The 22,590-nt window shown below is 38.4% G+C and overlaps 1 protein-coding gene across 1 annotated transcript; it reads left to right on the forward strand.

Moving 5' to 3' along the window:
• The first annotated feature begins 5,248 nt into the window (after window positions 1-5,248).
• LOC121440715 (60S ribosomal protein L7a-like) lies at window positions 5,249-10,809 on the forward strand. The gene is made up of 3 exons (XM_041641512.1): window positions 5,249-5,300; window positions 9,992-10,080; window positions 10,355-10,809. The coding sequence occupies exons 1-3, from the start codon at window positions 5,249-5,251 to the stop codon at window positions 10,793-10,795; spliced, it is 582 nt and encodes a 193-aa protein (XP_041497446.1). The 3' UTR covers window positions 10,796-10,809.
• Window positions 10,810-22,590: the final 11,781 nt, after the last annotated feature.

A 22,590-nucleotide genomic window follows, 5' to 3' on the forward strand; every position in this document is an offset into this window, starting at 1 on the left:
ATAAAAACAAATCTATTTGAGTCATAGTGTTGGATAAATGTATGAAGGCTTGAAAAAGAGAAGAAAAGGAGTATGGAGAGTCATAATATAAAATTAACACTTTCAAAAAGGGTGAAGTCTTTAAATAGACAGAATACAGATAGTCATATATTAAAAGGAATAATGAAAAATAAGCCATGTAAAGATGGAAAATTCAGAGAGTCTGGATTATGTATATTATTGTGTTTTCTTCAAATTTTTTGACTATGAAGGAGCTAAGTACAGAGTATGGCTCTTCATTGTATGGATTGATAATTTAAACCAACATAAAGGTATCTTGATTCCAAAATTTGAGTCTAAGGATATGTTGCTTTGGAAGAGAGGTTCTTTTGTTTTCACAGAAGATGAGAACCTATGGATTGCTTCCAGACTGGTGTGGTTTGATGGAACAAGACCCTCTGAAAGGTTGCTGTAAATGCTCCCACAAAGAAAATACTTCACCCAATAAACAGCATAAAGAAGTTTAGACAGAACTGTATCCATATTCCCAAATATTGTTTGTAAAAGTTTCTTTACATTTAATGGGGGATATGCTATAGAGATAGATACTTCGCATTGGTATGGATCTTGGTTTATTCATACAAATTTAAGGTCAATTTTGTTATATGTATATGTATTTCTGATCTTGATTAAGGTGTTGTGTTTGTGTAGCTCTTTAAAAGTGTAATGTATAATTAAGACACATAAGTTAATAGATACTCATCTATAACAGTTAAGCTTGTAGTCATGCTAGATTTTCTAGATGTATAGAGATATATTTCAGTTAGATAGGTATTCTTCAATTCTTTCAGAGACTTTCAGAATATGGTATTTAAATGCTTTTAAAATTTAGGACTTTTCATGACAGTGAGACATATCTGTTCCTGGCATCACCAGTCTACTACAAATGGAAGATGGGCATGGTAGAGGCTCCATATGGACATTGTTAGCCATTTGGGCAAGAAACTGCTCTTGCCTGGCTGTATAAACTGGATATACAGGACCCACAGAAAAATGACTGATGAACTTATCTAAAAGTAAGATGGTTCTTTGGGGTTCCTGCTTCATGAAAGCTCTACTAGACATTCTGTAGGATACAAAATAAAGTGACTGGCAAATTGCCAATATTGTCAAAATAGTCTTTGAAATTTCCTGCTTCATGGAAAAATCTGCTGGAGACTATGGGCCTGTAGGATGAAGATAGATGCCTCAAAAGTACAGAAGAATTTTGGTTGACTGTCCAGGCAGCAGGATGTCTCTGTCTATTCTAGAGTTTTGGAAGTTGCTTACAGTGAACTTCCCATTGACTTAGGTTATATTATATCCTTCTGGAGACATTGATGGAGCTGAAGAACTTATAGTTATAGCTATGGTTTTCCTTAGTTATGATAAAAGATAAAGTAGATATAAATATTGTAACTATAGTTCTTACTTTATGTCTTTTTTGTTATATGTAGTTTTATTATATTAAAAGTTAAAACCATCCTTTTTTATTTAAACAGAAAAGGGAAAATAATGTGGGAGGTCCTTCTGTCTATGTGTTGTTTTTATTGGTTAATGAATAAAGAAACTGTTTAGGACAGAACTTAGGTCAGCACGGAAAAAACTGGACTGAATTCTGGGATAAGGAAAGCAGAGAGAGAGACATCATGGAGTCACCACAGATAGAAGCTGGAAATTATACCCGGTAGCCACAGCCATGAGGCAAAACACAGATTAATAGAAATTGGTTAAATTAAGATGGAGGAGTTAGCCAATAAGAAGTTAGAGGTAATGGGACAAACAGTGATTTAAATAATATGATTTCTGTGTGGTTATTTTGTTTCTGGGTGTCCAGGACCAATAAGTGGCCCCTCTTGCAACACAAAGACATAGACAGCCCCAACTATACCAATCAGATAAAAGGATGGGTAGACAAGGTAAGAACATACACAATACCACAAAGAGCAACACGACACCAATAAAAACTAGTGGCCCAACAACAGCAAGACTTGAACAACCAAATATAGATGAAACAGAAGATAATGACCTAAAAATAACTTTAGGAGAATTGTTGAGGCCCTTAAAGAGGAAATGAAAAATTACCTCAAAGAAATGGAGGAAAAGACAAACAATAATCATCAACAAATTCCTTAAAGAAAACCAATAAAAGCAATCAAACATGTGAAAGAAACCATTTAAGACTTGAAAACTGAAATAAAGACAATAAAGAAGCAAAAGCTGAGAGAATTATAGAAACAGAAATCATGAGAAAATAATCAGGAACCACAAAGGCAAGCATAAACAGGAGAATACAAGAGATGAAGAAAAGAATCTCAAGCACGAAAGATACAATAGAGGAAATAGACTCATCATTCAAAGAAAACATTAAATCTCACAAAAGCTTAACATAAAATATCCAGAAAATATGGTACACCATGAAAAAACCAAACCTAAGGATAATAGCTATAGAAGAAGGAGAAGAAGTTCAACTCAAAAGCACAGAAAATATATATATAAAAATCATAGAAGAAAACTTTTCCAACCATAGGACAGATAAGCTTATGAAGATGTAAGAAGCTTACAGAACATAAAATAAACTGGATAAAAAAAGGTCCCCACACCAGATAATAATAAAAACACTAAACATACAGAATAAAGAAAGAATATTAAGAGCTGCAAAAGAAAAAAATCCGAGTAACATATAAAGGTAAACCTATCAGAATTACACCTGACTTTCCCATGAAAATAATGAAAGCCATTCAAATGTTATACAGACATGGCCAAGTGTTATACAGACATTAAGAGACCATGGATGCCAGCCCAGAGTACTATACCAGAAAAAACTTTCAATCACCATAGAAGGACAAAACAAGATATTCCATGACATAATTAGATTTAATCATTACCTAGTCACAAACCAAGCCCTACACAAAGTACTAGAAGGAAAACTCCAACTCAAGGAAGTTGGTTTGATCAACACAAGCACAGACAATTGTTGATCTCATAGCACCAAATCCCAAAGAAAGAAAAATATACACAGTAACATTATCAACAATGAAAACCTAAAATAAAAGCAACTATCAATCACTAGTAATTAATATCCATTAATATAAATGGACTCAAGTCACCTAGAAAAGACTGGCTAACAGATTGGATATAAAAACAGAATTGATCCTTCTATTGCACACAAAAAACACACCTCAAACATTGCCTCAGATTAAAAGGTTGGGAAAAATTTTCCTATCAAATGGACCTACAAAACAAGCTGGTGTAGCTATCCTAATATCTAAAAAAAGTAGGCTTCAAACTAAAATCAATCAAAAGAGACAAAGAAGGACATTTCATATTAGTCACAGGAAAAATCCATCAAGAAGAAATCTCGATACTGATCATCTATGCCCCAAATACAAGGGCACCCTCATATGTAAAAGAAACACTTCTAAAGTTTAAATCACACATTAAACCCTACACACTAATAGTGGGAGACTTAAACGCCCTACTCTCATCACTGAAAAGGTTGGTCAACCATAAAATCAACAGAGAAAGAAGAAAACAAACAGATGTTATGACTCAAATGGACTTAACAGACATCTACAGAACATTCCATCCAAACATAAAAGAATATACCTTTTTCTCAGCACCTCATGAATCCTTTTCAAAAATTGACCACATACTAGGAAACAAAACAAACCTCAACAGATAGAAATAATTGGAATAACCCCATATATCTTATCGGATCATCATGGCTTAATATTAGAACTCAACAACACTAACTCCAGAAATCCCAGAAACATGTGGAAATGTAAAACGGCTCACCTGAAGCATCAATGGGTCAAGGAATATATATGAAGGGAGAAATTAAAGACTTCCTAAAATTCAAAGAAAATGACCACACAACATACCCAAATTTATGAGACACAATGAAAGCAGTACTAAGAGGAAAGTTCATAGCACTAAATGCCTACATAAAGAAGCTGGAAAAATCCCACACTGGTGAATTAACAGAACATGTGAAAACTTTCGGACAAAAATGAAGCAAATTCACCCAAGAAAACTAGGTGGCACTGATGACAACTTATGCTTGACAAGTTGTGGGGAAAAGGAAACACTCCTTCATTGCTGGTGCGAGTGTAAGCTGGTACAGCCTCTTTGGATATCAATATGACAAATTCTCAGAAAATTAGGAAACAGCCTTCCTCAAGACCCAGCAACACCACTTTTGGGTATATACTCAAAGAATGTTCAATCATACCACAAGGACATGTGCTCAGTTATATTCATAGCCATATTGTTCGTCATAGTCAGAACCTGGAAACAACCTAAATGATCCTCCATCGAAGAACGGATAAGGAAAATGTGGTATATTTGCACAATGGAGTACTACATTAAAAATAATGATATCTTGAAATTTGCTGGCAAATGCTTGGATCTAGAAAACATCATATTGAGTGAGGTAACCCAGACCCAGAAAGACAATTATCAAATGTACTCACTCATTAGTGGCTTTTAGACATAAAGCAAAGAAAACCAGCCTACAATTCACAATCCCAGAGAACGTAGACAACAATGAGGACCTTAAGAGAGACATTCATGGATCTAATCTACGTGGGAAATAGAAAAAGGCAAGATCTCCTGAGTAAATTGGGAGCATGGGGACCATAGGAGAGTGTTTAAGTGGAAGGGAGAGCAAGGGAAGGAAGCAGAGAAAAATATAGCTCAATAAAATCAATTTAAAAATTAAAAAAAAATAGACTACATAAAGAACTCAAATAACAAACAACCTGTTCAAAATATTTGAGCTTGGTATCTGAACAGTTAGTTTCCAAAAGAAGAAATAAAACAACTAAGAAGTAGTTAAAAGAATATATATGTTTTCCTTAAAGTTAGGGAAATGCAAACCAAAGCAGCTTTGAGATTTCATCTTACCCCAGCCAGAATGACAAAGGAGAACAAAATAACTGGTAATTAGTGCTGAATGGGATGTGGTGGAAGGGAAACCTTCACTCACTGTGGCTAGGATTGAAAAGTAGCCACTCTGAAAGCCAGTGTGGAGAAACCTCCAAACGCGGCCATCCATACTGTTCCTTGGCACATCCTACTCACAGATACTTGCTCAGCCATGTTCACTGCCACTCTCCTCACATAGAAATGAAAACAACCCAAATGCCCTTCAGCTGATGAATGAATAGTGGAAATGTGGCACACGTGTACTATGGAATTCTATTCAACTGTAAAGAAAAGCGAAATCATGAACTTTGTAGATAATACGGATGGAACAATAAAAGATTATATTGAGGGAGGTAACCCAGACCCAGGAAGACAAATGCTACATGTTCTCTTTCATCTGAAGTTCCTAACTAGAATCTTCAGATGTGAGTACAATAACCTGGAGTAATTTCAGAAATAAGAAAAGTTATAAGGGACTTTAAGGTGGGAGAAGCAATAGAAAGGGGACTAGCAGTGTACAAGTGACTTAAGAGGGTAATTGGACAATGGGACTAAAATTGGACAGGGGAGTGATATAAGTACAGGAGAAAGGAAGAGAGTAAAAAAGCAGCTATGTCTGAAAAGTCATAACGAATCTTATTATTATGCATATACCTAATATTACAGATACAATACAAAATTCTGTGTATATGTATGTAATTTAAACAAAAGTTTCCCATGGGCTATGTAACCAAAATAAAAAGGACAATTTTGATTTATTGGTCAGGGTTGTTCAAGAGATGACCCAAACATTATATATTTTTGCTGTTGTCCTTGGCTGCCCCACAGAGGTACGTAAGTCTCTGTTGGTAAAGACAGCATGTACTTACTTTGGACACAGGATCCAGAGAACCTGAACTGAATCTAACCTAAAAGTTTCGTCTCTGGATGAGGATTAGCTTTCCTAGTGTCAGAGGACACCATGCAAACTTCCGAGGGAGCAAAGCAACCAAAAGTCCTACCCAGGTATGATGTCCATGAACGAAATTATAACTTCAAAGTAGTGTCATTTACACCTTGGATGTGATCAGCAACTCTCTAATTGAACTTAAGGCCTGCCAACAAATGGGAAATTGTGCCTACCTAAACTAGAGAAGTTGTGGATATTGAAGGAAAACCTATAACTGCCATTCCACTAAACTAGAGAAGTTGTGGATATTGAAGGAAAATCTATAACTGCCATTCCACTAAACTGGTATAGTCACTAACTATATTCTAAGCATTTATCCTGTTACCCACGGATAAGTGTAGTTCTCACGCCTCATCAAGGAAACTTCTTTTTGCAACAGACATAGACCATTACAGAAAACCACAACTGGTTAAAAAAATGTAGAAAACAAAAAATTGTGTGCTACCCGGTCCCACTGTATATACTTAAAAGTCAAACTCAATCCCTGAAGCAGAATTATTCTGGAAGAGGAAGCAGAAATTTTTTTAAGAGCCAGAGGTACAGGAAGCGTGTAGTAAAACTATGTCTCCAAGAGATGTCAGAGAAACCACACGCATGAAGTTTCATCATCGTGGCTGACTAAAAAAGATGATACCAATAGAAATCCTAACATGGAAGGGGAAAGCTCATAAGGCATACTCTAGACAAAGAACTACAGTAAACTAAGGAATAATGACCAGGAGAAATAGTCTTCCCCGGGGAAGAACACCCCCAGTTGGCTATCTAATATCAAGTGGTCAGCCCTGAGATAATATAATAATATATTACATATTATATATATATATTATATACAAGTAACATGATATGAACTGAGAAGGTTGTATTTACATTTAGGCATATATGTATATATATGAAGAATATATATATATATATATATATATATATATATATATACACACACACTCTTAAAACAATTAAAGAAAGGGAGGTCATAAATTATAGAGAGAAATGAGAGTACATGGGAAGGGTTGAACAGAGGAGGGGAAATGATGTAATTATAAGCTATAATTTCATAAAATAAAAATATTATTAAAAATTAGATTAAAATAGAAAATTAACCATATAAAAAGAGTGCATATAGAGCAGGAAAGTGGACTATTCTCTGCACTGACTTTGTTGCCTTCAACCTTCCTTTACCTCTCAGACTGTCACAACTGTGATACATCTGTCTCTCTTTGATTCAAACCCCAAAACCACAAATCACCTGCTCAGTTCCCATAGTCTCAACTCCCAGAGAACCCTGATCATCTTAATTTCATGAATGTTTACCACTTTCTACTCCCAACAATCCCAATCTGCTAGCAAATATTTTCTACTTTTCTAAACATGAAAACATACCCAGAGACATTAAGTCTACACACACATCAGGAAATGGCAGAGCTGAGGTATGAACAGGGACCATGTACTTTAATGAATGACTTTCCACTTCTTCTGAATGATTATTAGTGCATTGTGGATGCTCACTTTTTTAACTTCTGGTTCAAAATTCTCTCCTTTCTATTCAGATCTATCTTTACAATAATAATATCTGTCTTTCTTCCTCCAATTTTGACTAGACAAATGTACACATATAGAGGCCACTTCGGTAGACTGAGTCAGTTTGTCACTGCAAAGCCATCAAGGGCTGGGGGTATATCTTTGTTACAGAGTGTGTATTTAACATCCTTAAAGCCCTGAATTTCATGCCAGGATCACAACAAAAACAAAGTAAAAAAAAAAAGTAAAAAAAAAAAAACCAAGTCCCTCAAATTGCTTTTCAAACACGTTCTAAGTTTAGTTTAGAATTATTCTTCTAGCATTACTATGTCTCTGGATTTCTGCTTTATACAATAAATAACTATAATACACAAATCATCTCCACACTTATCAACATAGAGAAATAAAATAAATGTTTAAAGTTATTTTGTATAATGAAACTTTTGACATGAAAATAACAAAAAAAAATCTCTGCCTTCTCTTGGTATTCCCTAAAACATAAAATAATCACACATTTAGAATTTCCTCTAATGGTTAGTGATGCTGGTGCATACATGCCTTCATTGGAAAAAATCACTGTTCCACTCTTTTGCCCATTTTAAAATCTGGTTGTTTTCCTAGTCTGTAGGCTACCTTTTACTGTTTGCTTCTCTTGGGCCAAAGCAGCTTCTTTAACTTGGCATAATCCCACTGGTTCATGTTTGCTTTGTTACTTATGCTTCTGGAATTGTAACCAAGAAATAATCAAGATAATGGCCCATGGCTTTCCCAGCATCTTCTAAGAGTCTCATAGCAGCAGGTCTTGTGTTATATCATTGATTGGTTTTTAATTAATGCGGGGAGGGGGGTACTTGATGTAGGAGTCAAGTTTTATCCTTTTGTTGTGCACATTCTTCTTTCCCAACACCATTTGTTGAAGAGATCTTTCTCCTACCATAGTATCTTGAAGCTGTTGTCAAGATTATATAATTCTGTGGGCCGATTTCTGGGTGCTCTGGTTTGTGTGAATGTCCTCGTGTCAGTGTTGCACTACTGTGATTAACATAGGTCTGGAAGGGGTTGATGTTTTGAAGTAAAGATGTGTGAAGCCTCTGGTGCTTTAACTCTGTTCTTTTTTTTAAATATTTATTTATTTATTATGTATACAATATTCTGTCTGTGTGTATGCCTGCAGGCCAGAAGAGAGCACCAGACCCCATTATAGGTGGTTGTGAGCCACCATGTGGTTGCTGGGAATTGAACTCAGAACCTTTGGAAGAGCAGGCAATGCTCTTAACCTCTGAGCCATCTCTCCAGCCCCCTGGGGTACTTTTATTTTATTTATTTATTTTATTTTTAGATGCTTTTTTATTTTTATTTATTTATTAAGGATTTCTGCCTCCTCCCCGCAACCGCTTCCCATTTCCCTCCCCCTCTCCCGATCAAGTCCCCCTCCCTCATCTGCTCGAAGAGCAATCAGGGTTCCCTGACCTGTGGGAAGCCCAAGGACCGCCCACCTCTATCCAGGTCTCATAAGGTGAGCATCCAAACTGCCTAGGCTCCCCCAAAGCCAGTACGTGCAGTAGGATCAAAAACCACTGCGATTGTTCTTCAGTTCTCAGTATTCCTCATTGTCCGCTATGTTCAGCTAGTCCGGTTTTATCCCATGCTTTTTCAGACCTAGGCCAGCTGGCCTTGGTGAGTTCGCGATAGAACATCCCCATTGTCTCAGTGTGTGGGTGCACCCCTCGTGGTACTGAGTTCCTTGCTCGTGCTCCGTCTCCTTCTGCTCCTGATTTGGACCTTGAGATTTCTGTCGGGTGCTCCAATGTGGGTCTCTGTTTCTGTCTCCTTTCATCGCCTAATGAAGGTTAATATTCATGAGGATGCCTATGTGTCTGTCTTTGGATTCACCTTCTAAATGCCAAAAGACACTTAAGGTCATGCTCAACTTCATTAGCGATCAGGGAAATGCAAATCAAGACAACTTTAAGATACCATCTTACACCTGTCAGAATGGCTAAAATAAAAAACACCAATGATAGCCTTTGCTGGAGAGGTTGTAGAGAAAGGGGTACACTCACCCATTGCTGGTGGGAATGCAAACTTGTGCAACCACTCTGGAAAGCAGTGTGGCGGTTTCTCAGGAAATTCGGGATCAACCTACCCCTGGACCCAGCAATACCACTCTTGGGAATATACCCAAGAGAGGCCCTATCATACAACAAAAGTATATGCTCAATTATGTTCATAGCAGCATTGTTTGTAATAGCCAGAACCTGGAAACAACCTAGATGCCCTTCAATGGAAGAATGGATGAAGAAAGTATGGAATATATACATATTAGAGTATTACTCAGCAGTAAAAAACAAGGACTTCTTGAATTTTGCGTACAAATGGATGGAAATAGAAAACACTATCCTGAGTGAGGTAAGCCAGACCCAAAAAGAGGAACATGGGATGTACTCACTCATATTTGGTTTCTAGCCATAAATAAAGGACATTGAGCTTATAATTCATGTTCCTAGAGAAGCTAAAACTCTGTTCTTTTTTTATGGTTGGTTATTGTTTCAAGAATTGGGGTCTTGCTCTTTCCTCCAGCCCGGCAAGATGCCCAAGGGAAAGAAGGCCAAGGGGAAGAAGGTCACCCTGGCCCCGCCATCGTGAAGAAACAGGAGGCGAAGAAGGTGGTGAATCCTTTGTTTGAGAAGAGGCCGAAGAACTTCGGCATTGGGTAGGACATCCAGCCCAAGAAAGATCTCACACACGTTGTCAAATGGCCTGATGAGGTTGCAGCAGCAGAGGGCCATTCTCTATAAGCGGCTCAAAGTTCCTCCTGCCATTAACCAGTTCACCCAAGCCCTGGACCGGCAAACAGCTACCCAGTTGCTTAAACTTGCCCACAAGTACAGGCCAGAGACCAAGCAGGAAAAGAAGCAGAGGCTGCTGGCCCATGCTGAGAAGAAAGCTGCCGGCAAAGGGGATGTCCCGACTAAGAGACCACCTGTCCTTCGAGCGGGCGTCAATACAGTCACCACTTTGGTAGAGAATAAGAAGGCTCAGCTGGTGGTGATTGCCCACGACGTAGACCTCATTGAGCTGGTGGTCTTCCTGCCTGCTCTGTGTCTTAAGATGGGGGTCCCCTACTGCATCATCAAGGGAAAGGCCAGGCTAGGGCGGCTGGTCCATAGGATGACGCTCACCACTGTTGCCTTCACACAGGTTAACTCAGAAGAAAAGGGTGCTCTGGCCAAGCTGGTGGAAGCTATTAGGACCAATGACAACAGCAGATATGATGAGATCCGCTGCCCTTGGGGAGGCAACGTCCTGGGTCCTAAATCTGTGGCTCGAATTGCCAAGCTGGAAAAGGCAAAGGCCAAAGAACTCGCCACTAAACTGGGTTAAATGTACTGCTGAGTTTTCTGTACATAAATATAATTATAAAACTTCAAAAAAAAAAGAATTGGGGTCTTTCTTTGAAGTAAATAAATAAAAGGAAATGGGGGAGGGAGAAAGAGAAACAGAGAGATATCTCAATAATATTCAGGATCCTTTATATATGATATATATTATATATCATATATATCATATATCATATATATCATATCATATATATCATATCATATATATCATATATCATATATATAATATATATAATATGAATTTCAAAGACTGATTTTTCTCTTCCTTCAAAGATGTAATTGGAGGTCTGAAAGAGCTGGGATAGCAGAGATGTCTTAGCAATGCAGAGTCTGCCCATCCATGAATATGGACTATTCTTCTATTGGTTTTGTCTAAAGTCTATTTTAATGATAATTTGCAGTTTTCCATGCATAAGTTGTTTTCCTCCTTAAAATTTTCCCTCAGTATCATATTCTTTAGCAAAATTTTAATTAATTTTAAAGTTAGCATACAAAGTTTCATTGTAGCATTTTAGGCCTATATCATTTTTATTTGCTCTTATTCATCCCCTTCCCCATATTCCTTTCCCATTTCCCTCGATGGTCTCTTTCATTCTGCTAATATGCAGTTTTCCTCTTTTTCAACCCACCACCACTTAATACACACATGGTGTGTATGTGGTGTGTGTGTGTGTGTGTGTGTGAGAGAGAGAGAGAGAGAGAGAGAGAGAGAGAGAGAGAGAAGGGCAAACAACTTAAGTCTAGATTGCAAATGAGCAGAATATGGTATTTGTCTTTTTGAGACAGTCTGAGTCTGTAATGATCCCTAATTCCAGGCATTTTCCAGGAAATGTCATGATTTCATTTTTACTTAAACCAAAAAAAAATCCCAGTGCTATTGTGAACAGAGCTTCAACAACATAGGTGTGCATGTATATCTCCGTAGTAAGATGATTTAAGAGTGCTTAGGTATATATCCAGGAGTGGTAGAGTTGGGTCATATAGTAATTCTACTTTTAGATTTTATAAGGTCACATCGAATATTTCTCTGTCATGCGTTTATGTTTAGCACGTGTCTCAAGGTCAGAGGATCACTTGTGAGGGTCAGTTATCTCTTCCACCATGTGGATCCCTGGGATTGAATCCAGTTTTTCTGGGTTGGCATCAAGTGCCTTTTCCAACTAAGCAGTATCCCTGCCCTCTATTCTTATTTTTATGAGGAACTTACCACTGACTTCCATAGTGGCTGAACTAGTTACAAGGGTTTATCTTTTTATATGCCCTGATCAGCATTTGTTGTTATTTGTTTTCATGATGATAGCCATTCTGATAGTAGAATTTCAAAGACATCCTAATTTGCATTTGAATGAGGGCTAATGATAATGAACCTATCATTTCATATTTACTGGCCATTTATACTTCTTAGATATTGTGTATTCCACTTGTTAGCTCACTTATTGATTGGATGGTTTGGGGGACTGGTGTTAAATTTTTGTAATCCTTTATTATTCTGAATATTAGTGATGACCTATCTGATGTGCGTTTGGCAGGAGTGTTTTCTGCATCCTGTGGACTGTCTTTTCACATTGGTGAAGACTTTGCTTGCTGAGCAGAGGCTTCAAATTTCCTGTAATCCCCATCTGTCATTCAACCTAAGGGTCATTTCCTGTGTTGCTAGAATCCTGCTCAGAAAGGTTTTGCCAATCCCTTGATCTTAAAGTCTCCAGATCTGTGTCTTCCTCTAGCAACCTCAGGTCTTATGTTAAGGCCTTTGGTCCATTTTTATTTGATTTTTGTGCAAGGTGAGAGGCAGGCTGGTTTCCCTCTTCTGATGTCTATTTAGCCATCCAGTTTTCTCACCACTGTTCAAGAGGTTGTTTTATATTCCTAGTTTTCTGACTATTTTCAGAGGTTTTTCATTTTTATTAGCATATGTGAATTTTGCCAAAAAAATGTGATTTGTTTTGGTGTGTGTGGGGGGGCACTAGGGCTGGGATCCATTTGCATACTAGGAAAGGGCTGTATAACACTGGGCTTTACCTGCAGTCTAGGAGTGTGTTTCATTGTGGCATCTTTATGTGTGTAAATCACATACTTTGATCATATTCATACCCCTACCTCTTGCTCCCTTTTGATTCACCCCAGTTTCCCACTGGGATTCTTCTTCTTAAGTAGTCATAAACAAGATTTTTCTTTTAGTTTCCTTTCCAGATTGCTGTGGTGTATACAGTTGGTTCATTTCACAGGGTTTTCTTTTTCTCCTCTTTTCTTGGGCTTACAGCCATAGCCAATTGCTTCAGTTAAGTTAGGCAAGTGTTACACTTCTGAGTTCCAGGCTCTTCTGATCACATTGCACACAGGCAAGGGCATGTTGCCTAAACTTTGCCTGTGTTCTTAGCATCCCTTAGCTGCTGCCCCTTCCTGCCCCTGCTCAGCATCACAGTCATCATCTCCTGAAATTCTAAGTCCTGAACGTGTGTTTTAGTTACCTCTCTCCCTCCCCAGGGAGAAGTAGGATCTGAGAGTTTTCTCCTGATCATATCATTCTAAGCTAGCAAATAGTTGGTACCACAATCTCCCATGAGGCTTCCATGAAGCTGGTCTGTAGTAATGTATATTAACTGACTTCTAGATTTCCTAGGAGGAATTGCCCCTATCACTATAGAATCAGTGTCCCCCTGAGTAAGGAGAGACTTCCTAGTCAATCATATTGCTGATATCTAATGCCCTTTGTATTTTTCACTTGCAATTCCCTAATGACTAAATGAAAGATTTTTCCTTTGCTACCTTTCTACATGTACAAAAGCATGGTTGTGTGTTTGTGCATGCATATATGCATATGTGATTCTGGCAATTGATTCCACTGCTCAGAACATGCTCAAGCCCTGAACTACAAACCCAAGGCTTTGAACTCGCTGAGAAGTTCAGGCTGACTTTGAACTTGCAGTAATACTAACACTCTTGCCTCTGTCCCCTGAATGCTAAGACCGAAGGGATGTGCCACCACACTTACTCAGATATCTATTAATTTTGTTTATTTGCTTCCCCTTCCTCCCCACTTCCCAACGCCCCCCCCCCCCCCCCCCCGTTGCAGGAGGTCCTCCCACTCCTCCAGCCTATCACCGCTGAGATACCAGCCCATTGGGGCGTGGTCTCTTTCCCTTTAAAAAAGCGGCCACTTCCCTCTCCTCTCTCTCTTCACTTCCTGTTCCGCCGGCGACTAGACTCCTTTCCTGGTTGCATAGAGGGCTGTTGCCTGGGACAGTGATCTGTAAGTTTTTTCCCCTTTAAATAAATACCACCCTAATAATCATAACCCCGAATTGGTGTGGCATTGTTTGTGACTTACGCCTTCATTTTGGCACCCAACGTTTGGTTTCAGAACCTCTCCTTTCCCCGCTCGCAGCCTCGAGTTCGGCTTGGCGGCCACAAGTTCGGCTTGGCGGCCGCGAGTTCGGCTTGGCGGCAGCGAGTCTGGCTTGGCAGCCGCGAGTTTGGCTAGGCGGGAGCCCTCCCTTCCTCAGCCGCCGCCTGTGCCTTGCAGCGGTGGCCTTGGACTCCCCACGTGGATTTAAACTCCACAGGCCCGCATAGTCTCTGCCCGCGTGGTTTGCTCTTTTCTGAGTCATTTTTAAATCTCCCTTACAAGTACAGCTCTTAAGTGGCACGAACCAGAGCACGCGGTTGCTGAAAGCTGCAACCCCTCAGGGTGACTCTGTCACATGGAGGCATAAGCGGCTTCCAGATTGCTCTTCTCTACCCCTGGATTCTGGGTTTCTGGTTCCGTCTCAGGAATTGATTTAATTACATTTACTTTATTGAGAAACTTGCATTTTCCAGTTTTTAACATCTACTAAGGCACTGAAACAGGACCATGTTTTCACCACGACTCTGCAACAGCGCCACCTGCTGGATAATAGGTAATATGGCAGTTTTCGTTTCTAACGCAAATTTTACTGCTTTGTTTTCACTAATACAATGGATTAGTAAACTTATATTTACTAATACAATGAATTACATCATACAAGGTTTATATGATTATGGGGATACCTTAATTTGCTTGTTACTAGGCCTCAGTTTTCTTTTCCATATTCTATCATTAAGGAAGAATATGGCACTCCTAAGAACGATTGAATCTTTACGTACTAATAATGAACAGAAGAATATGGCACTCCTAAGAATGATAGAATCTTTACGAACTAATAATGAACAACTAGTTGACAGGATTAAAATTATTGAAAATCAGAGGTTATCTGAACAAGTGGATACTATGACAGACAAAATTGATTCCATATCCAAGGGTATTAGAAAGTTACCTGAAAGGGTTCAGGCTGTTGAATTTGACCTTCAGACTTTATCACAAAGTTTTGATAAGGTAACAGACAGAATGTACCTCCAAGATGGGAATCTACATGATATACAAGAAAAGTTTAGGGAGGACATGTTATCTTTGAAGGAAAAAATTAAAGCTTTGGAATCACAGGTGCAGAATGGGAACCAAAAAATTGATACCTCAGTGAAATCACTGGAAATATATACAGGTCAGGAGATTCAGGATTTAAGAGAGACAATGATAAAAATATTTGAAAAGATTGGGGAAATTATTGCAGCTGGTGAACAGAGTAAGGAGGCACAAGGACAGGATACAATGCCTCCACCAGCTATTAGAACTGGCTTACCCAGGGTTCTAGCGACATACCCTATACTTAATTCTGAAAAAGCATCAACTTCTAAAGGCTCAAAGGGAGTCAGAGAAGCTAGATGGACGCCAATAGCAATGAATGATCTGAAAGAAATTAAGCAAGCTGTTGTTAATTTTGGCTTGCACAATGCATATGTAAAGGAAATGATAAGGACTTGGGCTTCTAATGCTAGAGCTACCCCCCATGATTTCCATCAGTTAGTGTCTGCAGTTTTAGATAATGGACCTTCCTTGATGTTTGGAATTTATTTCAGAGAAGAATCCAAACATATGGAACAGCAAGGAAGAGCAAAAGGTATTGAGGTTTCCCAAGATTAAATTCTTGGTGCAGGAGAATATGCTGATCCACAGGTCCAAGCTCTTTATGACGATGAAGTACTGTGTCTATGTCACCAAGCAGCTTTAAATGCTTGGAATAGGATACAAGATCCAGCAAAAAGGGTTGAATCATATACCAGAATTAGGCAGGGACAGAGAGAACCCTTTATTGACTTTTTGCAAAGATTAATTAAGGCTCTGGACATAGGGGTAACAGACCCAGAAGCTAGACGAATACTTCTTGAATCTCTAGCTTTTGAGAATGCAAACATAGAATGCAAAAAGATAATTGGGCCTTTAAAGTCTAGATCAGCACCTATGGATGAATGGATTCAGCATATGATGAATGTTGAGACGTTTAGCTATAATGATGAATCTTGGGTAGGAGAAGTGATTTCCAAAGCAATGAGGAGACATCAAACTGCCAGGTGTTTTAATTGTGGTAAATTAGGACATTTGCAAAGGGATTGCAGGCAAAGAATTTCTAGGAATAATATCTCTTCTGGGAATGACAAAAATAGGAGACCTCGGCCTTCAGTTATATGTAGGAGATGTGGTAAAAGCAGGCATTGGTCCAATGAATGTAGGTCAACAACAGACAGACGGGGCAATCCGATATCATCGGGAAACTCCTTGGGGGGCCTCTCGCAGGCCCCCAAGCCAACAGTGGCCCAGTCATTCCCAGTCACAGTGGAGAACGTGCCTCACCAAGAAAATTAAAAGCTCCAATTTCTGCTGTAAAAAGTAATACTGGTCTAAATGAAGAATTATGTGTGGAGGATGAGTCAAAAAACCCAATAGGACAGAGTAAACGTATATTTTGGCAGACTTCTATTAATGATCAAAGACCAAAGCTAAGAGTCTGTATAAATGGTACTTTTATTGAAGGCTTATTAGACACAGGTGCGGATGTAAGTATCATTACCCCAGAATCTTGGCATCCGAATTGGCCTCTTCAAGAGGTAGATGTTCAGTTCCTGGGAATTGGAACCCTATCTCGTGTAAAACAAAGCACAAGATGGGTTGAATGCATAGGGCCCGAAGGGCAAATAGGAAGAGTAAGGCCATATATAGCCAATATTGCCATAAATTTATGGGGACATGACCTGCTACAGCAATGGGATACACAGATTAACATTCCTGTATTTCCAGGAACTCATAATTCTGGGAAGGATATGATGAGGTATTATGGAAAAAGGTCACCAGCCATTCAGGCTGTACAAGAACATACAGCAAATACCAAACCTTTAGAGGTACCAACAGCCCTACCTTTAAAATGGCTAACTGAGAAGCCAATATGGACCAAACAATGGCCTCTACCTGAAGATAAACTACAGGCATTGGAACAGCTGGTGCAAGAGCAACTAGATGCTCACCATATTGAAGAATCAACCAGCCCTTGGAATTCTCCTGTGTTTGTTATAAAAAAGAAATCTGGTAAATGGAGAATGGTGACAGATCTAAGAGCTGTCAACAAAGTAATTCAACCTATGGGCCCACTACAATCTGGAATTCCTTTGCCTTCTCTGTTACCAAAAGGATGGCCTCTTATAGTTATTGATTTGAAAGATTGTTTTTTCACTATACCGTTACAAGTAAAAGATAGAGAAAAATTTACCTTCACAGTGCCTACTTACAATAATTCTCAGCCTAATAGGAGATATCAATGGACTGTCCTCCCACAGGGTATGCTCAATAGTCCTACACTGTGCCAATATTTTGTAAGTAAGCCATTGGAAATAATTCGTAAACAATTCCCCAAGTCCATCATTTATCATTACATGGATGACATCTTGTTATCTGATTCAAATAAAGATACTTTAGAAAGGATGTTTGAAGAAGTAAAGAAAGTCTTGCCTAGGTGGGGATTACAAATTGCCCCTGAAAAGATTCAAAGAGGAAATTCTATTAATTACCTAGGTTACAGAATAGGGTTAGAGAAAATTAAAACGCAAAAGGCACAAATTAGGAGAGACCGGTTAAAGACTCTTAATGACTTCCAAAGATTGTTAGGAGACATTTCCAGTCTACGACCAGCTGTTGGAATAACACCTGATCTAATAGTTCATTTAAACAAAACCTTAGATGGTGATAAAGATTTGAATAGTCCAAGAGAACTGACAGCTGAAGCAGAAAAGGAACTGACAATGATTGAGGAAAAATTACAGGAGGCACATGTGGATAGGGTGAACCCAAATCTTAGCTGCATCCTAGTCATATTGCCTTCCAGAATTTCTCCTACAGGGATTCTAATGCAGAGGGAAGATATTATTTTAGAGTGGATATTTATACCTAATAAACCAAGTAAAAAATTAAAAACTTATGTGGAAAAAGTCTCTGAATTAATTATAAAAGGTAAGCTGAGACTTCGTCAACTAACAGGTATAGACCCAGCAGAAATTATAGTGCCTTTTACTACTGAAGAAATAAAAAAGTTATGGGAAGACAATGAACCGTAGCAAAGAGCTTGTGCTAACTTTTTGGGAGAAATTAATAGCAACTATCCCAAAAGTGATAGACTTAATCTCATAAAAAGAACTTCTTGGATTCTTCCTAGAATTGTACGTGATGCTCCAATAACTGGAGCCCGTACTTTCTATACTGATGCAAATAAATCTGGGAAAGCAGGTTACAAGTCAGATGAATTGAGTAAGGTGGAACAAAGCCCTTATAATTCTGTCCAGAAGGCAGAATTATATGCCATTCTTATGGTGCTAAGGGATTTTAAAGAACCTCTTAATATAGTTACAGACTCACAATATGCAGAAAGAGTTGTCTTGCATATTGAAACCGCTGAATTTATACCAGATGACACAGAGTTGACTTCATTGTTTATCCAGGTACAAGACATAATCAGGAACAGGCTTTGTCCAGTGTACATAACACACATCCGGTCCCATACAGGTCTGCCTGGTCCTCTAGCCCAAGGCAATGCTGAGATTGATCAATTATTGATTGGAAGTGTGTTGCAGGCCTCGGAATTTCATAAGAAGCATCATGTCAATAGTAAAGGCCTAAAGAAAGAATTTTCCATTACTTGGCAACAAGCTAAGGACATTATAAAGAGATGTCCTACTTGTTCTTTCTATAATCAAACACCATTGCCTGCAGGGAGTAACCCAAAGGGTACTAAGAGAAATGAAATCTGGCAGATGGATGTGTTCCACTTTATGGAATTTGGTAAATTAAAATATGTACACCACACCATAGACACGTATTCAGGTTTTCAATGGGCTACTGCCCTGAGCTCAGAAAAGGCTGATTCAGTAACCACACATTTATTGGAAGTTATGGCCATCATGGGTATACCTGCGCAAATAAAGACAGATAATGGTCCAGCGTATATATCTAAGAAAATGAAACGCTTTTTTGATTATTATAATATAAAACACATTACAGGTATACCAAATAATCCTACAGGTCAGGCAGTTATAGAAAGATCAAATCGTACTATAAAGGATATGCTGAACAAACAGAAAGGGACTGAAAATACCCCCAGAAATAGATTACATAATGCTTTATTAACCTTGAATTTTCTTAACGCTAATGAGAAAGGAACGACAGCAGCAGAAAGACATTGGATAATGGAAAAGTCTGCTGAACTAAATCAACCGATTTATTTCAAAGATGTGCTGACCTCTCAGTGGAAGCCAGGAGATGTGCTACGTTGGGGAAGGGGTTTTGCTCTTGTTTCCACAGGAGAAGAAAAATTGTGGATACCATCAAAATTAATAAAGTTTCGATTTGAAGAGGAGAAACCTCTTGGAAAGGAGAAATGACAACTCATCCACAACGATGATATTCATACAGGTGGTAAGAAAAACATATAGAATGGGGGCAGGGTTCTGTTCTTATCTCCACAGGAAAACACTCATCTTTGAGAAATTCAAGGGACCCTGGATGTTTGGATACTGACAGATGGAAAAATACCTGCCCAATAGGAAATATCAAGACAACTGAATGGGTTGTGTAAGTAATATTAAACCATATTTCTAAATTTATAAAGCTGGTTTTGAAGTTGGACTCTGGCTCAGTCCCTCTCCAATTCCAAGCCTGTTAGTAAGAGAAAAACCCAGAGTTTCTGGAGTTTCTGTCTCATGTCAAGAGCCATGATATGGGACAGAAAGAAATATGAGTTTAGAAAACATCTTTGCTTTTCTTCATATCTATCATACTTTTCATTGAATATATCTATCATGTCTTTCATTGAATATATATATATATGTCTATATATGTCTATATGATTAATGTTTAAGTTTTTCATAATGAACAATGAGTTTTTCCTGAAGTGACATTTGAAGTTTCCAGGAAGAAGATGGGGCCCCATAACAACAACTCCACCTGGTTGATATGACGTCATGATACTGATAGTGCTACTACAAGACCTGTTTCAGGTACCAGCTGCACAAGACAGTTCCAACTTGGTTAGCTGAAATGGTGCACATCTTATACATTTTGGCCAGACCTTCACAAAATACTCAGAGACTATTTGCAACTTTAAAAGACATCGATCTTGAAATTTAACCATCATTTTACTTTCACAGGATCCCCCAGAAAGAACGTCGCCCCCATGACAGCTGGAATTAATTCTATAGGATGACATCCCCTCTCCCAGTAAAGTTTGCCCTTGGGTTTAGGGACATCATTTAGGGGTTGATTATATATATGGTTGAGGGTTGGGGGAGGAATTTTATAAGCTCAGGGATCATTTTGGAAAAAAAAAGAGGGATGATGGGATAATAGATTTGTAATTGTGAGTTACTGTTTTTAGACAAATATATTGGTATCGATTTTTGTATATTGATACAAAGTTAAATTACATTGACTATTGTATGCATGCATGTTTCTCCCTCTGTTTAAAACATTTTTTATGTATTGACATATATTGTATTGATATATATTGTATATATTTACCATATTGCAGTCTACATTTCTACCTCTGATTAAGATACTTATATATTGTTTGTGTATTGATATATATTTACCATACTGCAATGTATATTTGTACATTGTTTATATTTGGAGGTCATTGTCCTCATTTGTTTCACAGTCGTTTATTGTCTTAAAGTTAGATAGGTATTGAGAATTATATAGATCAATAGTATTCTAAGTTTGTCATTTATAATTAGACTAATCAGGTTCTTTAGATACATAGAGATTATATTCAGTATAGATAGAAAATCTTCAACCTCTTCAAAGAGCTGTAGAAAATGGCCCTTAATCTAACTCGGAGTTTTGTGGTAGTGAGACACAATTGCTCCTGGCAACACCCACTCTATTCCCGAGAGAATGTTGAGCACCAAAGACACTCCACCTGGAGCCTTTCTTTTTGGCAGAACTGGCCTTTGGGCAAAGAAATGCCCATACGTTGAGGACTGTCATATCCTGCCAAGACAGGGTAAGATAGTTTTGAAACGTTGCTTGCCTTTGAAAATGATATATCAGTTATGTTAGGCCTTAGCCAAAGTTGGTTGCTTCAACGCTGCAAACGTGACTTTGGGTGATTGCCCAGGTAGCTAGTTGTCTCTGTGATTTGTTGCATGTTTCAGAAAGTGTTTGATTGCACTTCCTAATTACTCAGGTAACATTATTTCCCTTCTCAGATCTTCGATAAGGTTGAAGACTATATAAATGTAGTTACTTTCCACTCATGACTTGGCCAAGCTATTTATTATACAAGACCTAAGCTAGTTAGAATAGGATATTTGTACTTATTGTATATAATTTCATAGTAGGTTTAGAACTCTCTTACTTAAACAAAAGGGGGAGGTGTTGTGGGAGGTCCTTCTGCTCCTCCAGCCAATAGCTGCTGAGATACCAGCCCATTTTGGAGTGGTCTCTTTCCCTTTAAAAAAGCGGCCACTTCCCTTCTTGCTCTCTCTTACTTCTTGCTCCACTTCCCGCGACTAGACTCCCTTCCTGATTGCCCTGAGGGCTGTTGTCTGGGATGGTGATCTGTAAGTTTTTTTCCCTTTAAATAAATAACCATTCTATTAATCATAATTCTAAACTGGTGTGGGATTGTTTTTGACTTACGCCTTCGCCTTCAGAAATCCTGTCTTGAAATACCAAAAAAAAAAAAAAAAAAAAAAGGTAAGTTTCTGTTGTAGGAATTGGATCCCAGGGCACTACAGGTTTTAGGGGTAAAGAAGTAAAATGACGTAATGATTTTCTCAGAAAATACCTTGCTGACAAGGTGAAATTAAGCAGAGACCACAAAGACGGCTAATAAGAGCCTGAAGGTAGGTCCCCGGTGCTCCCAAGGCAGAGATGTACTTTTTATTCTGAAGAAGTAGAGGCAACAGTGTGAAGGAAAATGAATCAGCTAGTAAAGAAACCAAATCATTAGATGACTGCCAGAGGCACCATAGATGAGACAGTTTACATAGTATTTGTGTTAGTCCTCCAGCACTAGCACTGCACATGCTGTGCCATGCAGTCAATTTGGGGCCCAGGGTCCCGCAGATTTTTCTTTCTCCTTTATTTTTTTTCTTTTCTTTTCTTTTGGTTAGGGTACACATCCCCTTCTCCCTCTCAGAACTCTCACAAAAACTGGGTTCTTATACATCTAATTCTACCTCTTTCATAAAGTAATTCCAATACATGACTCAGTCATATAATCTCACCTTTCATGATATTTATATGATCCTATCTAATAACCTACTTCCTGAGGAGCATAGGCATGTTTGGGAGCAGGCCAGACTACATGAAGATGAGGTTCACCAAACTAATGCAGAGGTGGTCCCTGGGCAGGAACCACACTGGGATTATAACACCCC

This window comes from Microtus oregoni, unplaced genomic scaffold, assembly GCF_018167655.1.
Source record: "Microtus oregoni isolate MIOR12 unplaced genomic scaffold, Mior012 000070F_ref0000104, whole genome shotgun sequence".
In the NCBI taxonomy this organism is placed as follows: Eukaryota; Metazoa; Chordata; class Mammalia; order Rodentia; family Cricetidae; genus Microtus; species Microtus oregoni.